General features: G+C 43.5%; 1 protein-coding gene across 3 annotated transcripts; it reads right to left on the bottom strand.

The window, feature by feature from the left end:
- Positions 1–318: 318 nt before the first annotated feature.
- On the bottom strand, positions 319–26,750 carry egf (epidermal growth factor). Of its 3 annotated transcripts, none has more exons than XM_014211953.2 (24): positions 26,169–26,750; positions 23,569–23,790; positions 22,810–22,991; positions 21,688–21,915; positions 21,267–21,469; positions 21,047–21,160; positions 20,734–20,856; positions 9,184–9,306; positions 8,443–8,568; positions 8,138–8,274; positions 7,714–7,862; positions 7,369–7,473; positions 7,040–7,263; positions 6,701–6,868; positions 6,456–6,596; positions 6,193–6,360; positions 5,963–6,079; positions 5,528–5,653; positions 5,309–5,431; positions 4,910–5,075; positions 4,258–4,422; positions 2,167–2,269; positions 1,889–1,985; positions 319–1,693 (listed from the first exon to the last, which is right to left on the bottom strand). In XM_014211953.2, exons 1-24 carry the CDS (start codon positions 26,181–26,183, stop codon positions 1,512–1,514), a joined length of 3,507 nt encoding a protein of 1,168 aa, XP_014067428.1. In that variant the 5' UTR covers positions 26,184–26,750; the 3' UTR covers positions 319–1,511. The 3 variants fall into 3 exon arrangements, with proteins under 3 accessions (XP_014067428.1, XP_014067426.1, XP_014067427.1); XM_014211951.2 differs by having other exon boundaries at positions 23,569–23,768; XM_014211952.2 differs by having other exon boundaries at positions 23,569–23,762.
- Between the last annotated feature and the right edge of the window lie 1,202 nt (positions 26,751–27,952).

Here is a 27,952-nt window from a genome sequence, read left to right as displayed (position 1 = left end):
ATGTTCTATTTCCCTCTATTTCACTATGCTGCCATTAATGAGTATGCCTAAAGCTCTGAGTGACTCAGAGGTGTGATCGCAATACAATGCATCACTGTACATCGCAGGTACTGTCCAAATCGAATCGGTTGTTGATCATTTATCTTTACCAAAGCAAGCAATCTTTGAATAGGTCACATTGATATCATCACATTGAAGCTGATAGAAAGAAACACCTCTCTAAAACTTTTGAAATGTATTATGGCAACGCAATCTTTGGAAGGCACAAAGCTACACTGAGTACCCTTACACTCAGAGAAGCAACTTTTTAATCAATGATCTTTTTCTTTTCTTTTTTATAAAGCAAGCCTTGATTCAATACATGCATTTTAAATGTGATGTAGCATGGCACATTTTGTCTGATTAAACATTAACACATCTCTTATACAGCAACTAACAAGGAAAGGTGACCATAAACAAATATCCTAGTTGGAACACCAGAAAAATGAAGGATATGCAAATGTTACGGATATAGATTCATTTTCGCCCCACATAGGTCTACCTAAATATAGGCTAGGCAGAGGTTGTGTGACCAGATTGGACAGCCTGTTCAGCCCCAGTCTCGCCCCCCAGGACGCCTCTTCCCCAGGACGCCTCTTCCCCAGGACGCCTCTTCCCCAGGACGCCTCTTCCCCAGGACGCCTCTTCCCCAGGACGCCTCTTCCCCAGACCTAAACAACCGTGTTACCTTATGTGCATGTGTTACTTTAGTTCTGAACAGCTGAAATAAAAACCCTGTGGTGATTTGAACCCCCCCCCCCCACACACTCACACACAAATGTGTTGATGTGTGCCTACAAAATTCTCTGTCTGTTCTAACTAAGCATCTTGCAGTTCCTTAAACATAAGCAGGACACAGAGAATATCCTTATCCTAAATGTGGGGTGAAACCAAAGACATTTAGCCTGCATGAAAACATAACATGTAACATGTAGCTTAGCCCTGTCTTGACATTGCATTGGGGCAAAACAATCGCATTTGAACCATAAATAAGATACAACTGTTATTTCGCTTCTCAGTGATCATGCAATACTACACAATTTGATAAACAGTGCGTCAATGAAATAGCCTTCCACCTCTGGGTAGCCAAACTTTCACCGGGTGTAGGTGTTCTGCGAGTGTCTCACATGAGCAGAAGGTGCTGTTGTTTAGCTATTGGGAAGAGGCATCCAGAGAATCTGGTAATACAGCCACTCCCTAGAGAATACAGGGCTTTTAACTTCAAGGAAAGACAGAATCTTAAGCAACCTAAGGGTTCTCCTAGCCTGGAATCGACACTGAATATCACTCCGTTTCGCTATTGTTTCCCGAACTCAGTCTGGAGAAGCTCCAATAGATGGGAAGTTGGACCGTCCTAGTAGACGATATTCAGTGTGGATTCCAGGCTAACAATCTCCAGGTCCCAGTGTGTGTTTTTGGTTTCTCATTTGGGGGTTGGTTCATTTAATAAGGGTATATGAGTGGGCATGGCCTCAGGTGAGCTGAGGGATGGCAGAGACAGGCTGAGGGTCATCCAGGAAGATGAGGTTGTCGATGGACTTGAGGTGGTTGGCGCCTGTCTTGTTGGTCTCCATGGTAGCCAATCCAAAAGAGCACTCGTACCCTTTGTTGAGTCTGGGAAGAGTCACTACCTCCTCTGACACAAAGCTTTCACCTGTCCAATCAAAGCAAAGCTCGCCTCAATCCAGGGCCCAATAATACAATGTTGTTGTGCTTTATTTCACTATACAGAAATTGGAAGGTACTTACAAAGGAATGACATAGTAAAGCCATAAGTTCATATTAATAACCTATAAATAACATGTTTTATTTGATTGTGATTCTTTAAAACAAGCATGTGTGATGGCACCTGTTTCGGAGGAGCAAGAGGGACAAACAACTCTTCTTGGAGAGCCCATGACGTGAATGACCTTTCCATCGCCACCGTGTTCCAAAACAACATAGAACTAAAACAGAAGGGATAACCATTGGGGAACACAGTATGGTAACATACAGTAGCCTACTAGTAGTTTTGGGACACTGCTCAAAAAATATTCTCGAAACTGTCTGCATGTGACCCACAAGGCCTTTTGTGATTGGTCATTGTTTTTCTGTATGGAAGTCACCATTAACTGGGTTCAGACTTACCCGTGGCGTCTTGGGGACGGTGGTCTCTGACATGGTGTCATCACTGGTGCTTGTCTCGCTCATGTCATCCACAGAGGGGTGTTTCCGAATGAATCTCCTGGACCTGCAATCACATGGTATATCATTGTGTCATATGTCAACATATAGTCTTGTGTGGCTCACTTGGTAGAGCATGGTACTTGCAATGCCAGAGTTGTTGTTTGATTCCCACTGGGGACCCGTATGAAAATGCATGCACTCACTACTGTAAGTTGCTCTGGATAAGAGTGTCTGCTAAACTGTAAAAATGTCACGTGTCAAATCATTCCTGTGGACAAAGAATACAGTAACATGCAATGCATCTGTCCATAATGCATTATTAAAGTGTACATGCATTTATACAGGCTGTCGTTAGCAACCATGAGCCGTTGTTAGCAAGCATTGCACGATAAAAGACACATCCCTTCATGTTATAATGGAAAACATAGGGTATCTCATTCACAGATCTAGAGGGAATGGGGTTTATGTTGTCTTCAGTGCATTACACATGACGACTCCAATGCCAGTGTCACCCCGGATATAGAATACACTGGGAGAGAGTAAGCTGTGTCAATACCGACAAGTAAATATGGTTGCTCATATCTATGTAAATGGTGACCTGGGAGTCCTGACTGGTGGTATCATTTTGACAGACCGTATCAGTTCCACAGTAAAGCATGTCCCCACGGCCTACAGCATGCCTCTAGATAATATCACATGCAAAGAGCCATGAAGTAAAGGATGGCGAAACATCAATTTTACAGTCCACTGTAGTCATATAGAGTAAGTGGCTTTATTACAGTGGTGTATGTTTGATCTCTATGAACTGTCTTTTCACCTGGAGAAGATGTGTATTTGGACGTGAACTACATTTTCGAGAGAGAGAGAGAGAGAGAGAGAGAGAGAGAGAGAGAGAGAGAGAGAGAGAGAGAGAGAGAGAGAGAGAGAGAGAGAGAGAGAGAGAGAGAGAGAGAGTGTGTGTGTGTGTGTCCCCGTACGCTCAAGTGTGTTGGGTGCATCAGCTAGAAAAACTAAACTGCACAAAGGTACATCTGCACCTGCAGCCAAGTGAGAAAGGCAATTTTGGGAAAGAGCTATTGCCTATTGTCACCAGTGTAGCGTTTGAACCGGGATATAGCTCAGTGGGTCCATCTTGGGGCAGAGAAATGACCTATTTTGATGTGCAATTGCTGTAGAACAAGATAAACCAAGCATGTAATTGAAAGCATGCCTCTTTCAGCAGGAAGCCAAAGGAAGAGACCCTGGAAGAGAAAAAGACCCTGCTTTGTGAGTCAAAAGAGCCGCAGAGACACCGTTGTGTCTCTCTAAGCCACCAAAACATCCGTCAAGAGAATCAGCCACTTAACTCAGTTAAGGGAGGGTGTGTGTGCGTGTGGAATCAAAAGGATGGGAATATAGTTTATGTATGCTCATGGCACCTCAGCAAAAGCGGGGCCACACGCCGCCATTTGTTCTATGTGATTAGCTCATTTTGTATTTTCTCCCCTGCTGTTGTGCCGTCACCTATATTACACGGACCACGCCACTCTGCATTTGATAGACACCTCTTTATGTTTCTGCAAAGGGGATTGCATACTTGTCATGGTGTTAGCCCCACGGAAGGCCCATGTCTTTAATCTGTTGGGCCTATGCTCCCGATGCCTCTGCCTAATATAAAATTTTACGCATCACGTTTACATGGACACACACACCAACATCACCTATACAGTAAACACACAGCAAAAGGCCCCAGTCTGATAACAATTTGGACCATTCATTTTGAGCAAAATTGAACGAAGCCTATTTATGTCTGGGGTATTTAATACACTTTATTCTATGGTTCCTAAAGGGAATAGCTTATGTAATTATCTTGAACTTAATATATAAGTACAGGCTGTAACACTGTGTGTACTGCGTACCACAGCTATATCTGTTTTTGACCAAAACGTGGTAAGGACTACAGCAGCCTGTTACAGGTTAAGTACATGATTTATTACACTGAGGGTTACTGTGGTATAAGACCCACCCAACCAACAATCCCAGTCCCCCCACCACCCCAATTCTCTCTCTCACCCGTAGCAGTAGGTGACGCAGGCAGCGATGGAGAGCAGGGTGATGAGGACCACCATGCCCAGGGCGATAGCCACGTTCCTTCTCTTCTCCTGTTCGGCCTGCTGCAGCTCCCACCACTCCAGATCACTGAACTGACAGCGCTCTCCCATGTAGCCCGAGATACAGCTGGGAACACCACACACAATACTCACTGTTAATATAACACACACATACAGTATGACACAACACACATTCTGAAAAACAACAAACTCAAAACTGGTGTTGGCTGATTTATGAGAAAAGTCGACCGAATGCTTATTGAGAACATTTCTGTATATTTTGCAGACCAAAGCAGCGGCAAACTTTAGAATCCTATATCTTACTGTTTCCTTTATCCCACTGTTGATGCAATCCTTTATCTCACTTTGTTACCATTGGTAAAGAAAAGCTGTATATATGGAACAATAGTGCCACCTACTGCCGTTATCAAGACTGACTTACTAGAGTGAAAATCCCTATGAAGAAACAATATTAACCCCGAACTCCCAGCCACTGTATCTGAAAGGATTGGATAAGAGTAATAAAAACAGTATTTTTGCCCCCCTAATGTTGTTGACAAGTCAGTAAATAACGGTGTTGACCCATGTACAAGGAGGGAAATAGAGGTACTTGCTTGCAGGCATAGGACTCCATCTCTGGGAAGTAAAAGCAGACTCCCTCGTAGAGACAGTAAGTGTCATGAGATGAGGGGCAGCTCTCCACTGTGTTAGTGTTCAGCCATTGGCTGGTGACGTCCATAGGCCTACTGGTGGTCACCCACGAGGACGTAGTTGACAACTCTGCAAACATGCAGAGGGAAAGAGGGTGGAGAGAGAGAGGGAGGGAGAGAGATAGAGACAGAGAGACAGAGAGAGAGAGAGAGAGAGGGAGGAGACACAAAGAAAAAAGGAGTTGAGACAAAGGGGATTATGGTGATGTCGTAAAAAACTTTAAGGAGAAGTTGAGCATAATTTTCTTTATAGAGACTGTTGCAGTAGTAATGTTTGTTAAGATACTGTGTGTAGAACTGCACCTTGGCATGTGTGTCCATTACCACTGTAGCCAGCTTGACACTTGCAGCGGTACTTCCCTATAGTATTGATGCATTCCGCTCGCTCATCACATTTGTGTGTTCCCATTTTACACTCGTCAATATCTAAATGGGAAAGAAAACAACATGAAAACGATTGTGAAAATGTAAATGATATGAAAATGAATTTTAAATCATCAAAGTTCATGAGTGAGTGCTCACCGGTACAGTGGTGTTCCTCTCCACTGAAGCCAGGGCGACACTGGCAGTAATATCCTCCAGCGGTGTTGACACACACTGAGCTCTGGATACTACACAGGGTCATCCCCAACATGCACTCATCAAGGTCTAGAAACACAACATTACACATCAAGATACACACCTAATTCCCTTTTTTGTGTTCAGGAATTACATTTAAGTCCCTTTAGCAGATCCTCTTATCCAGAGGAACTTACAGGAGTAATGAGGGTTAAGTGCCTTGCTCAAGGGCACATCAACAGATTTTTCACCTAGTCAGCTCGGGGATTCAAACGACCTTTCGGTCACTTGCCAAATGCTCTTAAAGGCTACCTGCCGGCCCAATTCTCCTAAATAGGAATTTAATTAGAAGTCAAAAAGAGTTCACAGGTACACACGTATGCACACACACGCACTCACCCACACACAGCTCTCCATCCCCAGTGAAACCTTCCAGGCAGTGGCAGGTGGGGTTGCCTCCATCCAGTAGACATTGTGCATTCACATCACAACGGAGAGAGAAACAGTCATCCTGGTCTGGAAGTGCAAGGATGTTGCCGAAAATGTTTCAAAAGACCAAATTTTTTTTGCAGCCATTTTGTGCCAGTATGAAATCTATAGTATTCTTGTTATAGCAGTGTGGCTTTTACCTGACACCATCTTCTCAATGAAGAGTGTGGGCTCACTCCCTTCGTCCAGGTTGTCCTCTGCCTCCTCCCCGTCAGTAGAGAGACCAGGCACAGGGAGAGGCATGCTTTCATCGTTCAAAGTTTTGTTTTTCAGAGAGAACGGGTCTGCAGACTCGCCATCTCCAGAATCTGTAGGAAAAATGATGAGCAGACCAAAGTTGCATCTTTTAAAATCAAACTCAACCTGAATCTTTATGAAAGGTGTCAACTGGGGTTCATATCACCTGTTGATCCGTAGGATGGCAAGCAATCTTTGCCGTCAGCTGATTGGGCAATGTGTGAGTGACAGGAGCAGTGGGCGAATCCTAGCCTGCTCTCGCACACCTGAGCACAGCCCCCATTTTGATAGAGACAAACATTTGCTCCTGAGGACGACAATTAAATGCATTTGGTAAAAGACTGCAATAAAGCAAACATAGGTTTTTAACAATAATATTATGGAGTCTCTCTCTCTCACTCTTCTTGCTACCTGGCTTGGCGAGGGGGTGAACCACAACTATGGATGCCGGTTGGACCATGTTGCCATGTAGACGCTCTGGGTTCATCCCCGTCCGCTTGTCAACACTCAGGAGCAGCTGCTGCTCCCTGTCCGTGATCCACAACCTGTCCTCAAACACTACCAGGTCAAAAGGTCGACCTGGACCAATCAGAAGAGACAATGAAATTACAATAAGAATATGTATCATATTTAGTTAATATAGGCTATAACCTTTTAACTGTGTGTGTGTGTGTGTGTGTGTGTGTGTGTGTGTGTGTGTGTGTGTGTGTGTGTGTGTGTGTGTGTGTGTGTATTCCACAGAAGCCTCACCTACTTCGTTCTCTGTCAGGACTTGTCGGTTGGAGCCATCCAGGGATGCCATCTCCAGTACGCCCCTCTGGCTGTCACACCAGTACAGCCTGTCTTCAGTGAAGTCAATGGTCAGACCGCTAGGAGACACCAAGTCAGTGCTCGCAATGACCGCACGGTCACTTCCTTCCAAAGACGCACTCTCCAACACAGGCCTGGTACCCATATCGGTCCAGAACAACTTCCTCAAGAAACAGAACAGAAATGATAACTCACCCATCTGCAATTAAAAGGCAGAGGACAATGTGTAGCAAAAATTCTGATAAAGAAATATATTTAAAATATCGTACTTGGCTAAAGGATGAACTGCAATTCCCCTTGGTTTCTGTATGCCTTTGCTAATAATGGTCTCTCTGTCGAAGCCATCCAAGGTGCTGCGGTCAATAGTTGAGAGGCTGAAAGACAGAATTCAAAAATCATGTCCAAGGCCTAAGATAAAAAAATACATTAAAAAAGAGTAGATATAATTTGAGGAGAATGAATAGAATAGAAACAAACCATGCATGATATAATTCATTGTTAGAACTTCAAATTGTTCAGTCTGAATGTCAATGTAGGTGTGTGTGTGCTAAATTTAAATGAGGTTCTGACAATAGCATTGGCCCTAGTTCTGAACCCTGGGGTACACCACCCACCCTCGGTCAGTCCAGTAGAGCTTGCGGTTGACCCAGTCCACAGCCAGGCCCTCTGGTGAGTCCAACCCCTCAGTGAGCAAAACCTCCCTGGACCCGCCGTCCAAATCAGCCCTCTCAATCTGCTTCAGTACTGTACTGGCAAAGTACACCTAGGAAAATACACACCTTTTATTATTTTTAATCAATATGCCTCGTAAGCATCATTGCCTGACATGGACCAAACAGTTTCACTTCCCCTTCATTGAGAGTCATGCAGTAACCAGCAATGACCAATAGGTGGCAACAGATCTGAAAGCAGCTGACCCAAAGTGCTCCATAGTAAATTCAGAACAGTCGAGTGATTTTGCGCTGCAGTTTTGAAGTTGTATAACTGACTTCACTGTTAGATCACTTCTACCTTTGAAAACCCAAAGCATTTCCTTACTTTGTTTTGTACAGGATCGTAGTCCAGAGCTATCACTGTTCCCCTCGGCTCCTCCACAAGGCTTTGGTCACCAGTCCCATCCAGATTAACACGTCTGATGTTTACTATGTTGGCAAACAGCAGATAAGGTGGGGGTCCTGGAACATAATAAAATGAAGTGATGACAAATAAAAAAACAAGAGGGCAAACATACCTCTTTTTGCATGTGAATGTGTGTGTGCCTGTGTGTTTATTTATTGTGTGTGTTTACATGTACTTGTATGCGTGACAGCGTATGTGGTGTGTGTGTATCAGTGAGGACTCACCAGTGGCTGTGCAGCGTTTACCGTCTTGGTGGATCTTGTACCCGGGCAGACAGTCACACTCCCACCTACCAGGAGTGATGGGGGAACATTGCTGACTACAGCCCCCTCGGTCGGAAGAGGAGCAGCCTGGGTGAACCCCCCCACACACACACACAAAAAGGGAGAGATTCAGTGACACAGCCTCCACTCAGTGACACTGAGCAATAAAACCTCCCCCTTGTAACACTGATAAAACCGCCACTCCGTAACATTGATAAAACATCCACTCCACATCACTGATAAAACCTCCACTCCGTATCACTGATAAAACCTCCACTCCGTATCACTGATAAAACCTCCACTCCGTATCACTGATAAAACCTCCACTCCGTATCACTGATAAAACCTCCACTCCGTATCACTGATAAAACCTCCACTCCGTATCACTGATAAAACCTCCACTCCGTATCACTGATAAAACCTCCACTCCGTATCACTGATAAAACCTCCACTCCGTATCACTGATAAAACCTCCACTCCGTATCACTGATAAAACCTCCACTCCGTATCACTGATAAAACCTCCACTCCGTAACACTGATAAAACCTCCACTCCGTAACACTGATAAAACCTCCACTCCGTAACACTGATAAAACCTCCACTCCGTAACACTGATAAAACCTCCACTCTGTAACACTGATAAAACCTCCACTCTGTAACACATCTCCAGTGGCTTTAGGAAAACATTTAGTGTAGTAGTACCTCTACAGGTCTGTCCATCCGGCTGTAGTATGGACCCCTCTGGACACACACAGATGGTCCCCTCATCAGTAGCAAGACATCCATTATCGCACTGGGTCATATTGGCCAGACATGGTGAGGTCTCTGTTGATGCAAGGGCAGATAATTAGCAAAGATATAAAGAACCCAGTGGTGTATTGCAGCTTGGCAGACATACAGATGACTTTATCGTCGAAATTCATGATAATATAATGTTGCAAAGCAGCTCTATCTCAGTTGAAGTGGTAATAATCCAATACACATGTTATTCCAGAATCAGATGTCCTGTGACTTTGACTGATTTCATTTTTTTTTTGCCTGAGCTGACCTTATCAATTGTGTCACGCGCAAAGCATTGCATGTTGTGCGTTGAACTTAAACCTCGGGCCACATCCGATGCTCAGGCAATAATATCCTCACTCTCATGCTACAACATCAGTGAACACACTACAGAACCAAAAATCACAAATGATTAAGGGCTATGCACGAAGGGTTGTGAGCGATGAAAACCAGTGGTGGAAAAAATACCCAATTGTCATACTTGAGTAAAAGTAAAGACTAAAAGTGAAAGTCACGCAGAAAAATACTACTTAAGTAAAAGTCTAAAAGTATTTGGTTTTAAATATACTTAGGCATCAAAAGTAAAAGTATAAATCATTTCAAATTGGCACAATTTTCTTGTTTTTTTACATTTACAGACAGCCTGGGTCACACTACAACACGCAGACATAATTTACAAACAAAGCATTTGTGTTTACTGAGTCCTCCATGTAAGAGGCAGTACGGATGACCAGAGATGTTCTCTTGATCAGTGAGTGAATTGGACCACTTTCCTGTCCTGCTAAGCATTGAAAATGTAACGAGTACTTTTGGGTGCCAGGGAAAATGTGTGTAGTAAAAAGTACATTATTTAAAAGTAAAAGTGGTCAAAAATATAAATAGTAAAGTAAAGTACAGATACCTAAAATAACTACTTAAGTAGTACTTTAAAGTGTTTTTACTTAAGTACTTTACACCAGTGATGCTCCTAACACCACCTAAGATAACACTAATAGTGACAACATCTAAATCCAAGGTAGATGTGTATGGAGGCAGGAGCTTGAAGCTGTCACTTGTGCTCCCTCTTTGGCCCCTAGGTCACCAGGCTGCTCGTTATGGCACACACCTGTCACCATCCCCACTCACCTGGACTCCATCACCTCCTTGATTACCTGCGCTATATATGTAACTCCCTTTGGTTCCTTCCCCAGGCGTCATTGTTTCTGTTTCATGTCTGTGCGTTATTCGTGTTTTGTGTTATGTTTAGTTTATTGATTATTCACTCCCTGAACTTGCTTCCTGACTCCCAGCGCACACGTTACAGAAGCAGACACAAAGAAAACCGGAATTGGATTGAGATGGAAAGGACTGCCCAGAACAGTCTAGTGGATTTGTCAATGGCTAACGCTCCCAGAGGAGCTATGGGCCTAAATAAGTAGCGTGCATGACAACTTTACTCTCTTGCCAATTTTTGGCAACAACACAGTTTTCACTGGACAAAGCCAGATGGTTAGTGGGAAAAAAGCCTCTTAACCTCTACGCACTTGAATTAAATCCCTTTAAGATGTCTGCACTAATCCCTTCCAAAAAGGTGAAAGTGTAATGAGAATGCTTTCTAAGTCCAAGTCCCACATTCAACGAACGTGTGTGATGTACCACAGTTACCTGGTAATGCTGAAGTGGAGACTAAATTGAAGCTTTCTAACTTTTTATTTTACCTTTATTTAACTAGGCAAGTCAGTTAAGAACAAATTCTTATTTTCAATGACGGCCTAGGAACAGCGGGTTAACTGCCTTGTTCAGGGGCAGAACGACAGATTTTTTTTTACCTTGTCAGCTCGGGGATTCGATCTTGCAACCTTTCGGTTACTAGTCCAACACTAGTCTCCCTGCCGCCCCAGCTTTCTGCCTTGAAATATGCTGACATAACTTTATTTAGCTTGAAATCACTTATGAACTTATGATTTAAAAAAGTTCAAATCCATCTGGATTACATTGTTTCTCATTGATGACTTCACCTGAACCAATCAAAGTAAGGGGCCTATGTCGGTCTACTCATACATTTCACCATTGTGAAATGGTGACCAGGAATAAGACTTTCCCAAAGCGGATCCTTTGTCTGCACCTCCCAGGGCATACGAACTGATTCCAGAGGCCGACCCAAAACAATGCCGGAGGAGAGAGTGCCGGAGCGGTCTTCGATTGAGGCTTCAGATGCGCACACACCACCCACCGCTCCCGAGTATATTACTCGCTAATGTCCGGTCCCTAGTTAACAAAGTTGATGAAATCTGGGCAAGAGTTGCTTTCCAAAGAGATATCCGGCATTGTAACATACTCTGTTTCACGAAAACATGGCTAGCTGGGGACATGCTGTCGGCGTATGTTTTATTATTAACGACCCATGGTGTAATTGTAACAACATACAGGAACTCAAGTCCTTTTGTTCACCAAACCAAGAATTCCTCACAACGAACATCAAGGAAACCATATATCATGAGTCTGCATTTATTGTAGCTGGGGATTTTAACAAAGCTAATTTGAGAAAAAGGCTACCTAAATTCTATCAGAATATTGATTGCTGTACCCAACTGAGTAACACGCTCGACCATTGCTACTCTAACTTCCGTGATACAAGGCCCTCCCCCACCCTCCTTTTGGCAAATCTGACCATGACCCTCCTTTTGATAAATCTGACCCCTCCTATAGGCAGAAACTTAAACAGGAAGCGCCCATGCTTAGGTGTATCCAAAGCTGGAGTGATCAATTGGATTACATGCTTCAGGATTGCTTCGATCACATGGACTTGGATATGTTCCGGGTAGACTCAGAGAATAACATTGACGTATACTCTGACTCGTTGAGCGAGTTCATAAGGAAGTGTATAGGAGATGTTGTACCGACTGTGACTATTAAAACCTTCCCTAACCAGAAACTGTGGATTGATGGCAGCATTTGCGCAAAGCTGAAAGCACGAACCACCGCATATAATCAGGGCAAGGCGACTGGAAATATAACCGAATACAAACAGTGTAGTTATTCCCTCTGTAAGGCAATTAAACAAGCAAAGTGTCAGTATAGAGACAAAGTGGAGACGCAAAGTGGAGGCTCAAAAACTAGACGTATGTGGCAGGGTCTGAAGACAATCACGGGTTAGAAAAACAAAACCAGTCCGGTCGTGGACATCGAAGTCTTGCTTCCAGACAAATTAAAAACAACTTCTTTGCACGATTTGAGGACAATACAGTGCCACCGACACGACCCGCTACCAAGACTGTGGGCTCTCCTTCTCCGTGGCCGACATGAGTAAAACATTAAAACGTGTTAACCCTCGCAAGGCTGCCGGCCCAGACAGCATCCCAAACTGCATCCTCAGAGCATGCGCAGACCAGCTGGCTGGTGTGTTTACAGACATATTCAATCAATCCCTATCCCAGTCTGCTGTCCCCACATGCTTTAAGAGGGCCACCATTGTTCCTGTTCCCAAGAAAGTTAAGGTGACTGAACTAAATGACTATCGCCATGTAGCACTCACTTCTGTCATCATGAAGTGCTTTGAGAGATTAGTCAAGGGTCATTTCACCTCCACCTTACCTGCCACCCTAGACCCACTTCAATTTGCTTACTGTCCCAATAGGTCCACAGACGATGCAATCGCCATCACACTGCACACTGCCCTATCCCATCTGGACAAGAGGAATACCTATGTAAGAATGCTGTTCATTGACTACAGCTCAGCATTCAACACCATAGTACCCGCCAAACTCATCATTAAGCCTGAGACCCTGGGTCTCGAACCCGCCCTGTGCAACTGGATTCTGGACTTCCTGACGGGCCACTCCCAGGTGGTGAAGATAGGAAACAACACCTCCACTACGCTGACCTTCAACACTGGGGCCTCACAAGGGTGCGTTCTCAGCCCCCTCCTTTACTCGCTGTTCACCCACGACTGTGTGGCCGTGCACGCCTCCAACTCAGGAAAATAACCTCTCACTCAATGTCAGCAAAACAAAGGAGATGATTGTGGACTTCAGGAAACAGCAAAGGGAGCACCCCCCTATCCACATCAACGTCACAGCATTGGAGAAGGTGGAAAGTTTCAAGTTCCACGGTGTTCATATCACCGACAAACTGAAATGGTCCACGCACACAGACAGTGTGGTGAAGAAGGTGCAATAGCGCCTCCTCAACCTCAGGAGGCTGAAAAAATGTGGCTTGTCACCGAAATCCCTCACTAACTTTTACAGGTGCACAATTGAGATTCAGATTGTTAAACAGCCACCACTAGCAAAGAGAGGCGGCTGCCAACCTACAGACTTGATATCGTTGGCCACTTTAAAAAATGGAAGACTAGTCACTTTAATTTTATGTGTCACGCCCTGACCATGGAGAGTCTTTGGTTCCACTTTGTTTTGCATTATGTTTACATATCTCACATTACTCATCTCATATGTATATAATGTATACTGTATCCTTCACTATCTATTCTTTACTATCTATTGCATCTTAGCCGCTCTGTCGCTGCTCATTCATATATTTTATACTGAAATATTCTTATCCCATTCCTTTACTAGATTGTATGTATTAGGTTTTGTTTGATATTCGGTTTTGTTGTGGAATTGTTAGATATTACCTGTTAGATACTGCTGCACTGTCGGATCTAGAAGCATTTCGCTACACTCGCATAACATCTGCTAACTATGTGTATGTGACCAATAACATTTGATTTGATTAGATACATTTATGAAGTTGCTTCTTTCAATTATTGATAAACATGCACCTGTTAAGAAACGTACTGTTAAAACTGATGAGGCTCCATAATGAGGAATTGAAAGGAATTGAACAACTGAGTGGCTAATAAGGCTGTCTGCACATCTGACTCCCTGACCTATTGCAAATTGAGAAATGATGTGACTAAACTCAACAAAAACAATAAGAAACTGTATTATGAAGCCAAGCTCAATGATATAAAGAATGCTGTAAACTTTGGAGTACTTTAAATGAAATTATTTGCATAAAGATAAATTCAACTTCTTCTTTCATCGAATCAGATGGCTTATTCATCACAAAACCATTTGATGTTGCCAATTATTTTAATGATTATTTTATAGACAAAGTGGGCAAACTTAGGCAGGAAATGCCAACAACGAACAGTGAGCCATTGTACTCAAGTATAAAAAAAAATAATAATAATGAAAGAAAGACATTGCACATTTTAACCCTTGTGTTGTCTCCAGGGGCAACCCCCTAAATGATTTTTTTTTTCAACTTGAAATTTGATGACTTTTCCTAGAGTGACCCCAACATTAGAAAAAGTGAAATATCGCATTTGTTCATATTTCCATAAAAGCTGTACACCACCAGGTTACAAAGACTGTCTTAGGGTCATTTTGACCCACCAGTTATAAAATAATTTACACACCACAAAACACACACACACACACACACACACACACACAATGAGAAATTGAGATTGTGTGCTACTGATTAAACTCAGACAAAACTAAAACTGTCTTGTGCATGTGCAGCATCTCCCATCCATGACCCCACACATGACTCAAGTTCACAGACAAAATAAAAACAATTTCAGACAAAATAAACATTTCTTGAAAGCATTGTTTACTAATGGGAAATGCAGTTAGAGGCGATAAAGGTGCTGCAGATGACTGTTCCCCCCAGTACTCTCTTTGCTGAAGCCATGAGTGCACATTTCAGTGCCCAACAGGTCGCAGATCAGATTTTTTCAGATGTCCAGGAGGACAAGAGAACAATGATTTAGAAGAGGAGGAGGTATCTGAAGAAGAAGATAGGGAAGAATGCAACCAGAGCACGATGCGTCATCTTCAGATGAAGAAGAAATCCCCCAAGCTGAAAGATACATTTTTGTCAAAGAACAAAAAAATAACATGGTCCTTCTCACCATATGACAACCAGGGCAGGATGGCAGCACAAAATGTCATAAGTATGACCCCAGGGCCCACAGACATGCAGTTGCCCATGCCCAGGAAATCGCCTCAACATTCTGCATGTTCATCACACTAGCCATCGAAAAAATCATCCCGGAGTTGACAAATTTGGAGGTTTTCTGTAAATTTGGAGACAACAGGAAAGGGATGGATTAGATTGACCTGCATGCCTAGATAGGGCTGCTAATCTTAGCAGGTGTGTATAGGTCCTGAGGTGAGGTTACATGTAGTCTCTGGGATGCAAAGAGTGGAAAGGCGATTTTCTGTGCCCCGATGCAACTGAAGTACTTCACACTTTCTCAAGAATGCTACGATTTGATGACCGTGAGTCAAGACCTGCAAGACGTGTGAGAGACAAACTGGCAACCATAAGAGAGGTTTGGGAGAAGTGAGTGGAGCGTCTGTCATTCCTCTACAACCCTGGGCCTGAAGTAACAGTGAATGAGCAACTGGTTCCATGTCTGTAATGTAAGTGATTTTCACTGTTAATTTTTCTATGTATTGCTGTAATATCATTGATTTATGTGATTGTTTTCTGTGACACTGATACTAATTACTGATAGTAATCTCTTTTGTCAAAAGGTTGCTGTCCTTTCTGGAAGTCCTTAATTTTATTTTAAATCAAATACAAACCTGAAATACAACAAACAAGTAATGACAATATATTATTCAGATATATTATTTAGTATATTATTCAAGTAATATAATAATAATGTAAATAATGAAAATCAAATAAGCCTGCAACGCCATCAAAGATGTGGCAAATCTGGCTTAAACACCACCGACTACATCACCCAGAATGCCCAGCGCCAGAGGAGCATGCACACAGTGACTCTGCTGTCACAGGTTGTTATGGACGCTGTCACAGGACACAGAACCCATGCCACCACATGCCTCGTCCAAAGGATTTACATACGCACAAACGCAACATAATGTGGCACTCCACCATGGATCACCGAACCAAACCACCGCTATCACCACCGCCACCAGAAACCAGCAGAGTGCTCCGAACAATCAGCACAATGCAAAGGGCTGATAATAATATCCTAATGCTATATAGCATTTGGGTCGCTGAGCTACCGCACCCAGCGAGCTACAAGTTACTCCCGGCCAACTAACACCGACACAGTGAGGTAAACGTTCAGTGCACAAACATAAAAGTGACTTAAACATCAATGCTAGACTGAGTAGTTCGCAGTTACATACCAACGGGCTGTGTGCTCCTGATGATTGTCTGCGGTCAAGTGATTACCAGGTGCTGTAATTTAAGTCCTAGTGAAGCTGCGCATGCGCACATAACGTAACATATCTGAGCATCTAAGAAACTTAAAGAAATCACTCGTACCCCATTTAATTCTCTTTTATCTATATCTATCTATCTATCTATCTATCTATATATATATATATATTTTTGTATTTTTTTTAATTTTATTTTTTTAATTTTTTTCCTGAGTGAGCTAGAAGTCTCAACACCTCCCACATGGCCGACTGATCGAAGATCCAAGGAGGGCACAGTCTCTTGAGTCTCTCAGTGAGAATTTCAAACTAAAGTCCAGTCTTTGTAGGCATTTACAAACAACATGTATTAACTAAGGAGGTAGGCTCCACCACCTTTCCTCCTACTGAGTGTAGGTTTGCCCTCGAAGCACTCAGTTGCCTCCCAGGGTTACCCGCTAGCTAAGCAAAGAACACAGAGTCACAGTCTTTGGGTACCCATGGCGAGGATTTATCTTACCTCCTCTTGGTCTTCAGCAGGAATCAAGATCCCCAACCTCCGCACATCCCTGCGAATGACGATTTTGTGTGCATGGTAGAGTCCTTTCTCCGGGCCCTGGGAACCATGGGAGCTGGAAGACCCATGCAGGTTGTTATGTCCGCATCCCAGACAACCCCCTTCTCGTCTGGATATGTTGTAGCAATCCGACCTTTCTTTTAGTGTGCAGCAGTGTGGCAGCCACCCCTTCATGATTCGCTTCGTGAGCTTCCCTCGCAAGCAAGGCCCCCAGCCACGACCGAAACGGGATTAAAGGTACAGCGGTTCCGTCTTCATTCCAAGACTGGACTCTACCACCACAAAGTAAGAGTCCATTGTTGTCATCTTTCATCACAACAAGGTGGTTTAAGGTCGTATCCTGAAAGTTCACGCCGTCTTGGGCTGCAAGGGCTAGGTCTTGGAAAGCCGCTGTTCTCTCTCCCACAGACAGCCTGGGCCCCCTCACCTCCCAGTTTGCTGAGCTCGAGGCTTGGTAGCTTGTCCTCAGCCAGGATTCTGCCGCTCTTCGAACCCAGGCGATTGTTCCACACAATTTAGACAAGCTACTGAATCGTTCGTGCCCGACAAGGCGCACTAGAGCTACACCCCAGGGCTTCCTCCTTGGCCTCTCTACTGCTGGAGTTGGACCTTGGTCTTTCATCTGCGGTCGCGGTGCGGAGTCTTGCAAGTCTGCCCCAACATCAGTATTGCTGGGGCCTGAGAACTTTTCTGCCTGAGACCTGGTGACTACAGCTGAGAACGCTCTTCTCTGCAACCTTTTAACATCATCAGCTACGCTGGTCACTATCTCACTGGCTGTCTTCACAGGCCACTCAGCCTCAGGCCAACTCAGGAACTCTGGGCCTTGTTGCCACTCTGACCCTTCATCGAGTTCCTCAGGAGTTGCTCCCCTTGTGATGATGTCTGCTATGTTCAGGTTGCCCTCAATCCACCTCCAGTCTTCCACTGGTCCAGCCTTCTGGATCTCTCCGATGCGGTTAGCGAAGAAAGTTTGGTAGCCATAGCTATCCTTGTGAATTGCTCCCAGGATTGTTTGGCTATCCACGAAGTGGACCCAGCGTGCGACCTTGATGCGGCAGTGCTTTACAAGGTATTTTCTCAGGCGGATCGAAAAGACAGCACCACATACCTCTGCCTTAATCACGTCTCCTTTCTGGTTGAGAGGGGTAAGCTTTGCTTTTGACTCAACCAGCCTCACTACGACCCCATTCTGCGTCTCCCAACGGAGATAGAGCACCACGCCGTAGGAAGCCTCACTCCCATCTGAAAACGTGACTCCCATTGGATGACCTATGGCTCCAGTTGGTGTGAGGCTTCTTTCGAACCTGATCTGGGCAAGTCTCACATATTCTTCGAGGAGTCTTATGGAAGCCGCGGCCCGGGTTCGATTCCTGGTCAGGGAACCACGAGTGATTTCTTTAAGTTTCTTAGATGCTCAGATATGTTACGTTATGTGCGCATGCGCAGCTTCACTATTATGACAGGTGTGTTGTAATTAAAATGAGTGGTGTCCACTGATTAAATTCAGTCTTTCTGCATTGTGAAGAGGGAAAACCCAGATATTCACAAAGTTTGTGATGAATGACAGGTTGTTTCTTCATGCAAAATAGATATGGGGTTTAAAATTCAATTAAGCTGCTTTATTTTAGGGGTTTAGTGAAGGCAGGTCATTTTTGACCCTCAGGACAAGGGGAGTATACAGAATGTTACGACTACATAAGGGTTCATTTTATAAAGTTAGTGTGGGGAGGTGGAAAATGTATTGTCATCGATCAATAATGACAAATCTCCTGGCATTGACAACTTAGATGGAAATCTACTGAGGATGGTACTGTAGCTGACTCTATAGCCATTCATATCTGTCATATCTTTATTCTGAGCCTAGAGGAAAGTCTTTGTCCTCAAGCCTGGAGGGAAGCCAAAGTAATTCCGCTACCCAAGAGTGGTAAAGGGGCCATTACTGGTTCTAACAGCAGACCTGTCAGCTTGCTGCCAGCTCTTCGCAAACTGTTGGAAAAAATGGTGCTTGACCAAATACAATGTTACTTCTCTGTTAGCAAATTAACAACAGACTTTGAGCGTGCTTATAGAGAAGGGCACTCAACATGTACTGCACTGACACAAATGACTGATGATTGGTTGAAAGAAATTGAAAATAAGAAGATTGTGGGTGCTGTACTGTTAGATTTCAGTGCAGCCTTTGATATTATTTTCCATAACCTGTTGTTGAAAAAACATATTTGTTATGACTTTTCAACTTCTGCCATATCGTGGATTCAGAGCAATCTATCTAATATAACTCAGAGGGTTTTCTTTAATGGAAGCTTCTCTAACTTAAAGTGTGGTGTACTGCAGGGCAGCTCTCTAGGCCCTCTACTCTTTTCTAGTTTTACCAATGACTTGCCACTGTCATTAAACAAAGCATGTGTGTCCATGTATGCTGATGATTCAACCATATAAGCATCAGCAACCACAGCTAATGAAATCACTGAAACCCTTAACAAAGAGTTGCAGTCTGTTTTGAAATGGGTGAACAGGAATACACTGGTCCTGATCATCTCTGAAACTAAGAGCATTGTATTTGGTACAATTCATTCCCTAAGTTCTAGACCTCAGCTGATTCTGGGAATGAAAGGTGTGGCTGTTGAACATGTTGAGGAGACTAAATTACTTGGTGTTACCTTAGATTGTAAACTGTCATGGTCAACACATATAGATTCAGTGGTTGTAAAGATGAGGAGAGGTCTGTCCGTAATAAAGAGATTAACTGCTTTTTTGACACCACATTCCACAAAGCAGGTCCTGCAGGCTCTAGTTGTATCTTATCTTAATCATTGTCCAGTCATATGGTCAAGTGCTGCACAGAAGTTAAACTGCAACTGGTCAAGAACAGAGCGGCACATCTTGCCTTTCATTGTATTCAGAGGGCTAACATTAATACTATGTATGCCAGCCTCTCTTGGCTAAGAGTTGAGGAAAGACTGACTGCGTTACATCTTGTTTTATAAGAAACATCAATGTGTTGGAAATTCCACATTTTTGTATAGTCAATTTACACACAGGGGTCTTTTCACAGTCCCCAGGTCCAGAACAAATTCAAGGAAATGTGTAGTATTATACAGAGCCTTGAGTGCATGGAACTAATTTCCATCTTATATAGCGCAATTGAACAGCAAACCTGCTTTCAAAAAACAAATAAAGCAACACCTCACGGCACAACGACTCTCCCTCATGTGACCTACTTGTTGTGTGTATGTACTGACATGTATGTGTAACTGACACACGCACACACACACACACACACACACACACACACACACACACACACACACACACACACACACACACACACACACACACACACACACACACACACACACACACTATATGTTAATGTTTTTAAATGTATGTAAGTTTTTGTCTGTAATGTATTTTTCGTTATATGTCAGACCCCAGTAAGACTGGCTGTTGGCATTGGCTAATAGGGATCCTAATTAATCAAAATCAAAATAAACATTTGCTGTAACTAGTGTTCAATACTGAACACAAGATTAGCTGGCATTGCACACAATCTCAAAGTCTAAACACACAACATGTACAACAAAGCGCTGTTCTCTTATAGTATTATTGTCAAGAGAAACATTCAGAAGTAAATAACCATACTTTCCAAATCAACAAGACAATACCATTTTTGGTCAAGGATCAGCAAAGACCTTGAAGGAGAATTGCTTTCTTGCAGAAGTGCTGTCTTACCTTGGCAGGTTTTCCTATCAGGAAGCAGAGCGTAACCCTTGGGGCAGGTGCAGAAGTAGGAGCCTGGAATGTTCTCACAGCCCAGGGAACAGCCGTGGTCCCACAGGCCACACTCATTGACATCTAGGATTACATTTTTGTATGTTTAGTCTAATTATTTCTTAGTAATCCTTGTAGGTAATCCTCCATTCCACACTCAACAATTAATACAATAAATTGCTAATACTGCAATTTCATAACATCACATAGTATATCAAAGCATAGTAAAGCATAACATAACCCAGCATTGGTGCTAAATGAATGAATACCATACCTTCACAGTAGTTCCCATGTTTGCTAAGAGCAAAGCCTTTAGTGCACTGGCAGATCCCCTGCTCAGCTGGGTTGGAGCACACATTCACACACACTCCTGTACGACCATCACACGCTGCATTAAAAATGTTATGGAATAAGTTTAGAACAGAGTTCAAGGTTTTGGAACAGAGTTGGACCAAACTTATTGAAGAAACAGCTAAAATGCACTGAACTCTGACCTGGAAAGACAGGCATGGAGTCTTCAATTGGCTGGCTGAGGGGATGTACCACCTTGACAGCAGTAGAGGGGTGTGTCATTCGCTTTAGGTTGATGTTCTCTGCCTCAACCCCTGAGTACTTATTGACTTGCCGTATGGTCCGTGAACTCATATCAGTGTAGTAGACTTGCTCCAGGAACACAGACATCCCCAAAGACTGAGACCTGGTGGGAAGAATATTCAGAAGTTAGCAATAATATAAACCGATCTACAAGTGATGTATCTAATTTTACAGTATACTGCTCTAGTGCTAAATACAGATAGCTGCCCATTTGCAACACTGTCTCATTACAATATGTCAAAACAGTGATATTTAACCACTGGAGTTATATGTCACCTGTGCTGACAAATGAGTGACATAACTATAATGACATCTGCTTACAGTAGTGGCTGGTCAATGACATTGACAACATTCCCGTTGTAGTCACACGACCCAATGGCACTTTCTCCCTCCAGACTGAACTGGACCCAGAACAGTCTCTTGTCCGTCCGGTCGACCGACAGCCCTCCCAGTCTCTCCGGAATCTTCAGCACTGTAGTAATCATCTCTCCCGCTACATCCGACCTCTGAATACTGGGTGTGATCCCGTCGGACAGCCAGAATATAAATCTGAGGAAAGGTATAGTGGTTTTAGGGATAAGGAAGTGTCCCACATTGAAGACTTGAAATCAGGTAAGAGGACATGCCCAGACATGCCTCAGCAAGTACACATGCAATTTCTGGGTATTGGTGATTACACCAAATTTATCCATCCACATTAACACAAGGTTAGATTGAATGTACACAACACTGAGTGTACAAAACATTAGGAACACCTGCTCTTTCCATGACACAGACTGACCAGGTGAATCCAGGTGAAAGCTATGATCCCTTATTGATGTCACTTGTTAAATGCATTTAAATCAGTGTACAGTAGATGAAGGGCAGGATACAGGTTAAATAAGGATTTCTAAGCTTTGAGACATTTGAGACATGGTTTGTGTATGTGTGCCATTCAGAGGGTGAATGGGCAAGACAAACGATTGACGTGCCTTTGAACGAGGTATGGCTGTTCTGAAGGCAAAAGCGGGAGCAACTCAATATTAGTAAGGTGTTCCTAATGTTTTGTACACTCAGTGTTATACACATTGGTGAACAGGAGAGAATTTCACGTAGGAAAAATACAGATAATCAAAAAAATATGTATCTGTGTTTTGGTGTACTTCACTTATACTTGTCTGGCATGAAGCAATCGCCTCTGAAGTTCAAAATGGCTCCCTTTTTCTCTGACCAGAGAGTGGAGGTAAGTGAGTGGCAATCTGCCAGATTACACCTACAGGTATGTGCCAGCCGTGTTAAAAGAGGCAAGGACCCTTTAAAGGCCAAGCATTATAGTAACCCACAAACAAGATGGTGGGTAACTTTAAGGAACTGCATTGGAATGTTTGTCACCGGTGCTCTAATCTTACTCATAGTTACTTGAAAACATACAGAGATACATGTTGAGATAATGTATTGCGTTACCTGTCATTTGGGGCGACTGCTATGGAGATTGGCTGAGATAAATGTCTTAGAAGAGTCCTCTCGTTTTTACCATCTGTATCCACTCTTTTGATACTTCCCACTTCTCCACTGGTCCAGATGACAAAATTGTGAACCCAGTCGACCGCAAGGCCTGAGATCCCTTTCTCAGATGAGTGCAGCTTCTGAAAAGGATGCAGTACAGTTGTGGATCTATAACCATTCATGTCGTTGACTCAACCTTGTATACAATAGGTATTAGCATATTGACCAGCGACAAATAGGAGGTAATACTTTGTCCATGGGATACGGTGGCCATATTAGGAAAGCCTCAGAGTCACAGTGTCCATATTAGGACAGAATTTTACATTACATTTTACATTTTAGTAATTTAGCAGACACTCTTATCCAGTGCGACTTACAGTGCATTCATCTTATGTAGCTAAGAGAGACAACTGCAAATCACGGTCCATAGTAAGCACATTAATCTTCCTCAATAAGTAGCGATCAGCAAATGCAATGATAATAAGAAAAGTGCAAGTGTTAGTTCAAGAAAAGAAAAGGTTGTTTATTTGCGGTGGGGAGAGGGGGAGGCGGGGTGTTGTGGCATTAATCAAGAGACTCTTTTCAAGAGGTAGGTGACTGTGACTCTTGTGACTCCAACTCCGACTCTGTCCTTATATGGACACCGTAATATTACATTCTGTTTCATTTTTTAAGGTGATTCATTGTTTAAGGTGAACTAGTAGTATGGGGATGCACCTGTCTCTGTGTTCCATCCATCGCTGCTTTGTAGATGACCCCTGTCTTTTTATCGGCCCAGTAAACTCTCCCCTCTGTGTAGTGGAAGTCCAGTAGAATAGAGTTTCCAACACCGGTCACAACCCTTTTTTGATTCCCTCCGTCAAGGTCCATTCGGTATATAGCCTTACCATGGCCGAAGATCAGATAGGGCTCTGGAGCTTTCCAAAAGGAACATAGATTCTAAATCATAGATGGTAGATAGTGTATGATAACGGTCGTTATCACATCAGACAACCAAAATACTGTATAAACCTGGAGGACTGTGATGTTAGGGATTTCAGAAGTGACACACACTGGACCCACATTTTGGACCGGAAGTAACCTAAGATTTGAAATCAGGTACTAGACGGGACCAACTGAGTCATACTCTGCAGTACTGCCAGAGCGCTTTCAATGTGAGAATACACGGAGCTACTAAAAATATTTCTGGGAAAATGTTCTGAAGCTGAATCAATGTAATATAATATAATACCATAGCATAGGAAGCCTACAATGTTACTGTTACACCTCAAATACCTCATTTCTAGTGAGATTTTAGGAGCTGAAGCTGAATAGTCACATTTCTTGTGTCATGCGGCCAAAACTCAACGGCCCGTCTAACTAGGCAGAATATATGCATTGATACAGTAACTGAAGAAAATCTAAATGCATATTCCCATTAAACCGCTTGAGATCAAATGAGTGGCATGCAGACGCAGTTTGGACATTTCAAGGTGAGTAAACGGTGCACAGTGTGCAGTACTATAGTGTGGCAGTTTGTAATCCATAGCTGTCCATTTTCTCCTTACTGTCACATAGTTTCCTGACACAAAGACGTCCAGGGCTGCACAAGTCACGATTGCTATAGAATTTGCAACTTTACTGGCAGTCCCTTTTCAATGTGTGCTGTTCTGTGCTGATACCTTTATTGAATGAGTTGAATCAATGTTGCTGTCTAAAATCCTATTGATGGCGTTTAATGGGGCAGAGTTCAAGGCAGCTCTGGCTGCTTCCCAATAAAACAGTCGTCTCTTAGCGACATGTGCTTTCATACTCTCCTTTCACATGGTGAACATCCTCATATGTCAGTAAAGACTGTCTTGGACATTCCAGTCATTGGAAGTTTAAAATCATATTAGCGCGTAACGTACCAAATAATGTTATATTTCACTCAAATATAATTATTTCATGCTGTTTGGAAGAGAAACTGTTAACAGCGTGAATCCAAAATCTTATTGTTAAGTGGAAACAGAACATCTGAGACAACCATTGCCTTGCGACACGTTGAAAAGGATAACAACATGAATGCTAGACGTGTTGTGTTCGATAGCTCTTCCTTTGACCTTGACCCAAAACAACATGCTAATCTAGTCTAACATGCCCATGTCAACACATGGGTGAAGCATCATTATCATGTGCATCCATGGACACCAGTCACTGGTGTTGAGGAATGAAGACAACAATGAATCTCCATAGGCCAGGGGCAGAAAAACAATGAATCATCTGTCTGTGTGGTGGTTCGTGAGGTCAATGATGCCCGATGGAGAACTTTAAAAACAGGTCATTACTAAGTTGCTAGGATACACAATGCAGACCATTCAGGGCCATCCTTGGGGGCCATCTTCGTTTCTGATTTTAAAAAATCCCCTTAAACAATGTGTAAATCATGCATTGATGTAAATGGGAGATATTTGTGTAACAAGTGACATATGTTCACATCAAATTGGAATTTCCCCCTATAATCTAGTACACCTGCCATGGAAGTGACCCAGTCTAGGGGATAACCTCTTGACCATGGAGAATGCATTCCACAAGTCTCCACTGCGTCCACTACACTTGTCATGATGACGATGGGAGTGGCATGACCCGGTCATAGGGGATAACCTCTCCGGGTGTGAGGGGATAACCCTGACTTAAGCCTCCACTGACACCACTAAAGGCAGGCGCTCGTCCAACTGACCAGAGACCAGTACTGTCTACGGCCAGCTAGGACCGGCCCTACCCAGATCACACACTCTGCCCAGCCAGCTCGCTGTGACGCATGAGGAGTCCGTCTGTTACTTTCCCACTCACTGTTTTCCCTCAGGGATAAAGGTAACCCTTGTGTAAGGGTCACTATTTACCAACTTGCCACAGCCAAAAACGAAATAGTGTCAGACGCCTTCGGTTACATGTACTGTAATGTATAGTGGTGTGGAGACTGACTGAAAATAATGTAAGGCTAATGTAAGGAGAGTACTACCAATACAATGTATCTTGTAATTTGAATATTAGACAGAACGTCAATGCTTGATAATGGAGCTCAATATCATTTATGTACTGGTACTGGTTATCGTTTACATGTGTCAAAGTGTAAGACTTTAGGATCAAGTTACATTTATTAAGGTCCAATTTGTTAATCTTCGATTTTTCACAAAATCTAAAAATAAGTAAATAGACTATATGTCTATAAGTAAATAGACATAACACTATGCTCCTTAGTCCATACAACCAGTTTGTCTCTGTTCTAGAGTGAACAAAAATGTTACTGTACCAACAAGTGCACACTTTGCTAAAGTACAGATGTGAACCCAACTCACCCACACAGCTCCCATTACCCACACCTGATGGGTCTACGAGCCAACATGCCTTCCCAGGGGCCGCTGAGGCTCCGTCGTTTTGCACTGAGAAATAGACCAGCACTGCTGCGACCGTCACGACCAACATAATCCTGCGCTCCGTCTCAATCCGGGGAGCCGCACTTTACTCACGCCAGCCAGGCATTCCTTATCTTGGTCAGACCGTGCGTGCGAGAATTCCACCAAAACTCTGCGACGGTCGCTGACGGCCGTTGGGCATCCTTCTCCAAGGCCCCGGCGTGGAGAGAAAGGAGAAGCCAGTTTCACATCCCAAAAGAGGTGGAAAACGAGATGGAGGCTGTGGACACAAAAAGGAGGGTCAATGAGTTAGCCAGTGGATTCTCTGCCCCAAACCAGGCTGTGTGGGATCTTTTGGGCTCCTCACTCTGGCTCCCAGGTTGCTTAGCTGTTTTGGAAGCAAAGTATGAAATTCCGGACACCCCCGTGGTAAATTTTACACATCCCGGGCCCGGCTGGAGAAGGATTTTCCTCGAACAGGAGTCGGTGTCTGAAGCAGAATGCAGAATATGCAAGTAATGAGACAAAGGCTGCAGCAAAGTCCCAGAAAACAACAGCAGCTCCTAGTCCTCACCCCACCCCCTACCCCTTTGTGTGTGTGTGTGTGTGTGTGTGTGTGTGTGTGTGTGTGTGTGTGTGTGTGTGTGTGTGTGTGTGTGTGTGTGTGTGTGTGTGTGTGTGTGTGCGTGGAACCATTAGCATAGATATCTGACTCTTTTGTGGATTCTTTTCAGAAGAGAATTAAGGTGACCTCTGACACCCTTAACCTTCCGCACACATCTGCACACACACATAGGGTAACAGACAAACAGACACACACTGTCAAACACACCTATTGACACGCACCACACACACACACACACCACTGTTATCCCCTTTCCCCCATTTTCTTCACCAGGGACAGTCATGTCAGGAAGACTCTCTGTGCTCAATTGTACACTGTTGTACAGATTGTACAGATATCGTGTGTATTCGGATTAGTACGTGTACCTTATACATGCGTATCTGTCTTTCCTGTATGACCGTCTCCCTGAGTGAATCAGGCTGGATGAGTAAGCGAAAGAACTCGGAGGAGTGGAGGAGACTTGTCAGTGGCCTGCTTGTTTTCTGTTTACTCAGGAGAGCAATCGTCAGACTCCACCAACCAAACCCCTATTCATACCCAGGATGACTAGCATATTGTTAACAGCAGTGTCACACGTGGCCGTTGACGTAGCTGTAGGAGGGCTAACGAAGCTGGAAAGGGCTCAGTGTCCACAGCTATAGTTGAGTTGGAAACGTGCCTAAACAATGGCCTTTGTCTTGTGATTTCACCTCTGTTGACAACATTTGAAATTTTACTTTGGACTCTCATTGTCATCTAAACACTATGATGTATTTGGAAATGTCTTTGAATGCACCTTAGAATACTGTGTCACTCTTAACTCTTTTGTTGTATTTTGAGGGACATGGTAACACAATAACTCGTGTTTTTATTACTGTGTTAGCTACTATAATGATTGTATGTTACACTGAAGAATAACGACACAATAGTAAGAACACAGTAAAGTGTTACCAAAGAGGCAAGGGGATGTGCTCAGGACTAGCAGGTTTCTGGCCCACTAACCAATCCCATCACCACACCATCCCATCTGTTTGTCAAACACCTTGGCCATTGTCACGTTAACAGAACAGCTGGCATGACGGGCAGAACCCAGACACATGCAGCTGGGGGCATAGGACAGGGT

Source organism: Salmo salar, chromosome ssa09 (assembly GCF_905237065.1).
Source record: "Salmo salar chromosome ssa09, Ssal_v3.1, whole genome shotgun sequence".
NCBI classification, from domain to species: Eukaryota; Metazoa; Chordata; class Actinopteri; order Salmoniformes; family Salmonidae; genus Salmo; species Salmo salar.
This window is presented reverse-complemented; position numbering and strand designations above follow the sequence as displayed.

What these genes read in the sequence shown, in the direction of transcription:
- egf (XM_014211951.2), bottom strand. Translation starts at nt 26,295, where the DNA reads ATGTTGGTCGTGACGGTCGCAGCAGTGCTGGTCTATTTCTCAGTGCAA. An exon ending in TGATAGGAAAACCTGCCAAG is followed by an intron (nt 9,307 to 20,733) that starts GTAAGACAGCAC and finishes TTGCATCAACAG; the next exon opens with AGACCTCACCATGTCTGGCC. An exon ending in TCACCCCCTCGCCAAGCCAG is followed by an intron (nt 6,597 to 6,700) that starts GTAGCAAGAAGA and finishes TGTCGTCCTCAG; the next exon opens with GAGCAAATGTTTGTCTCTAT.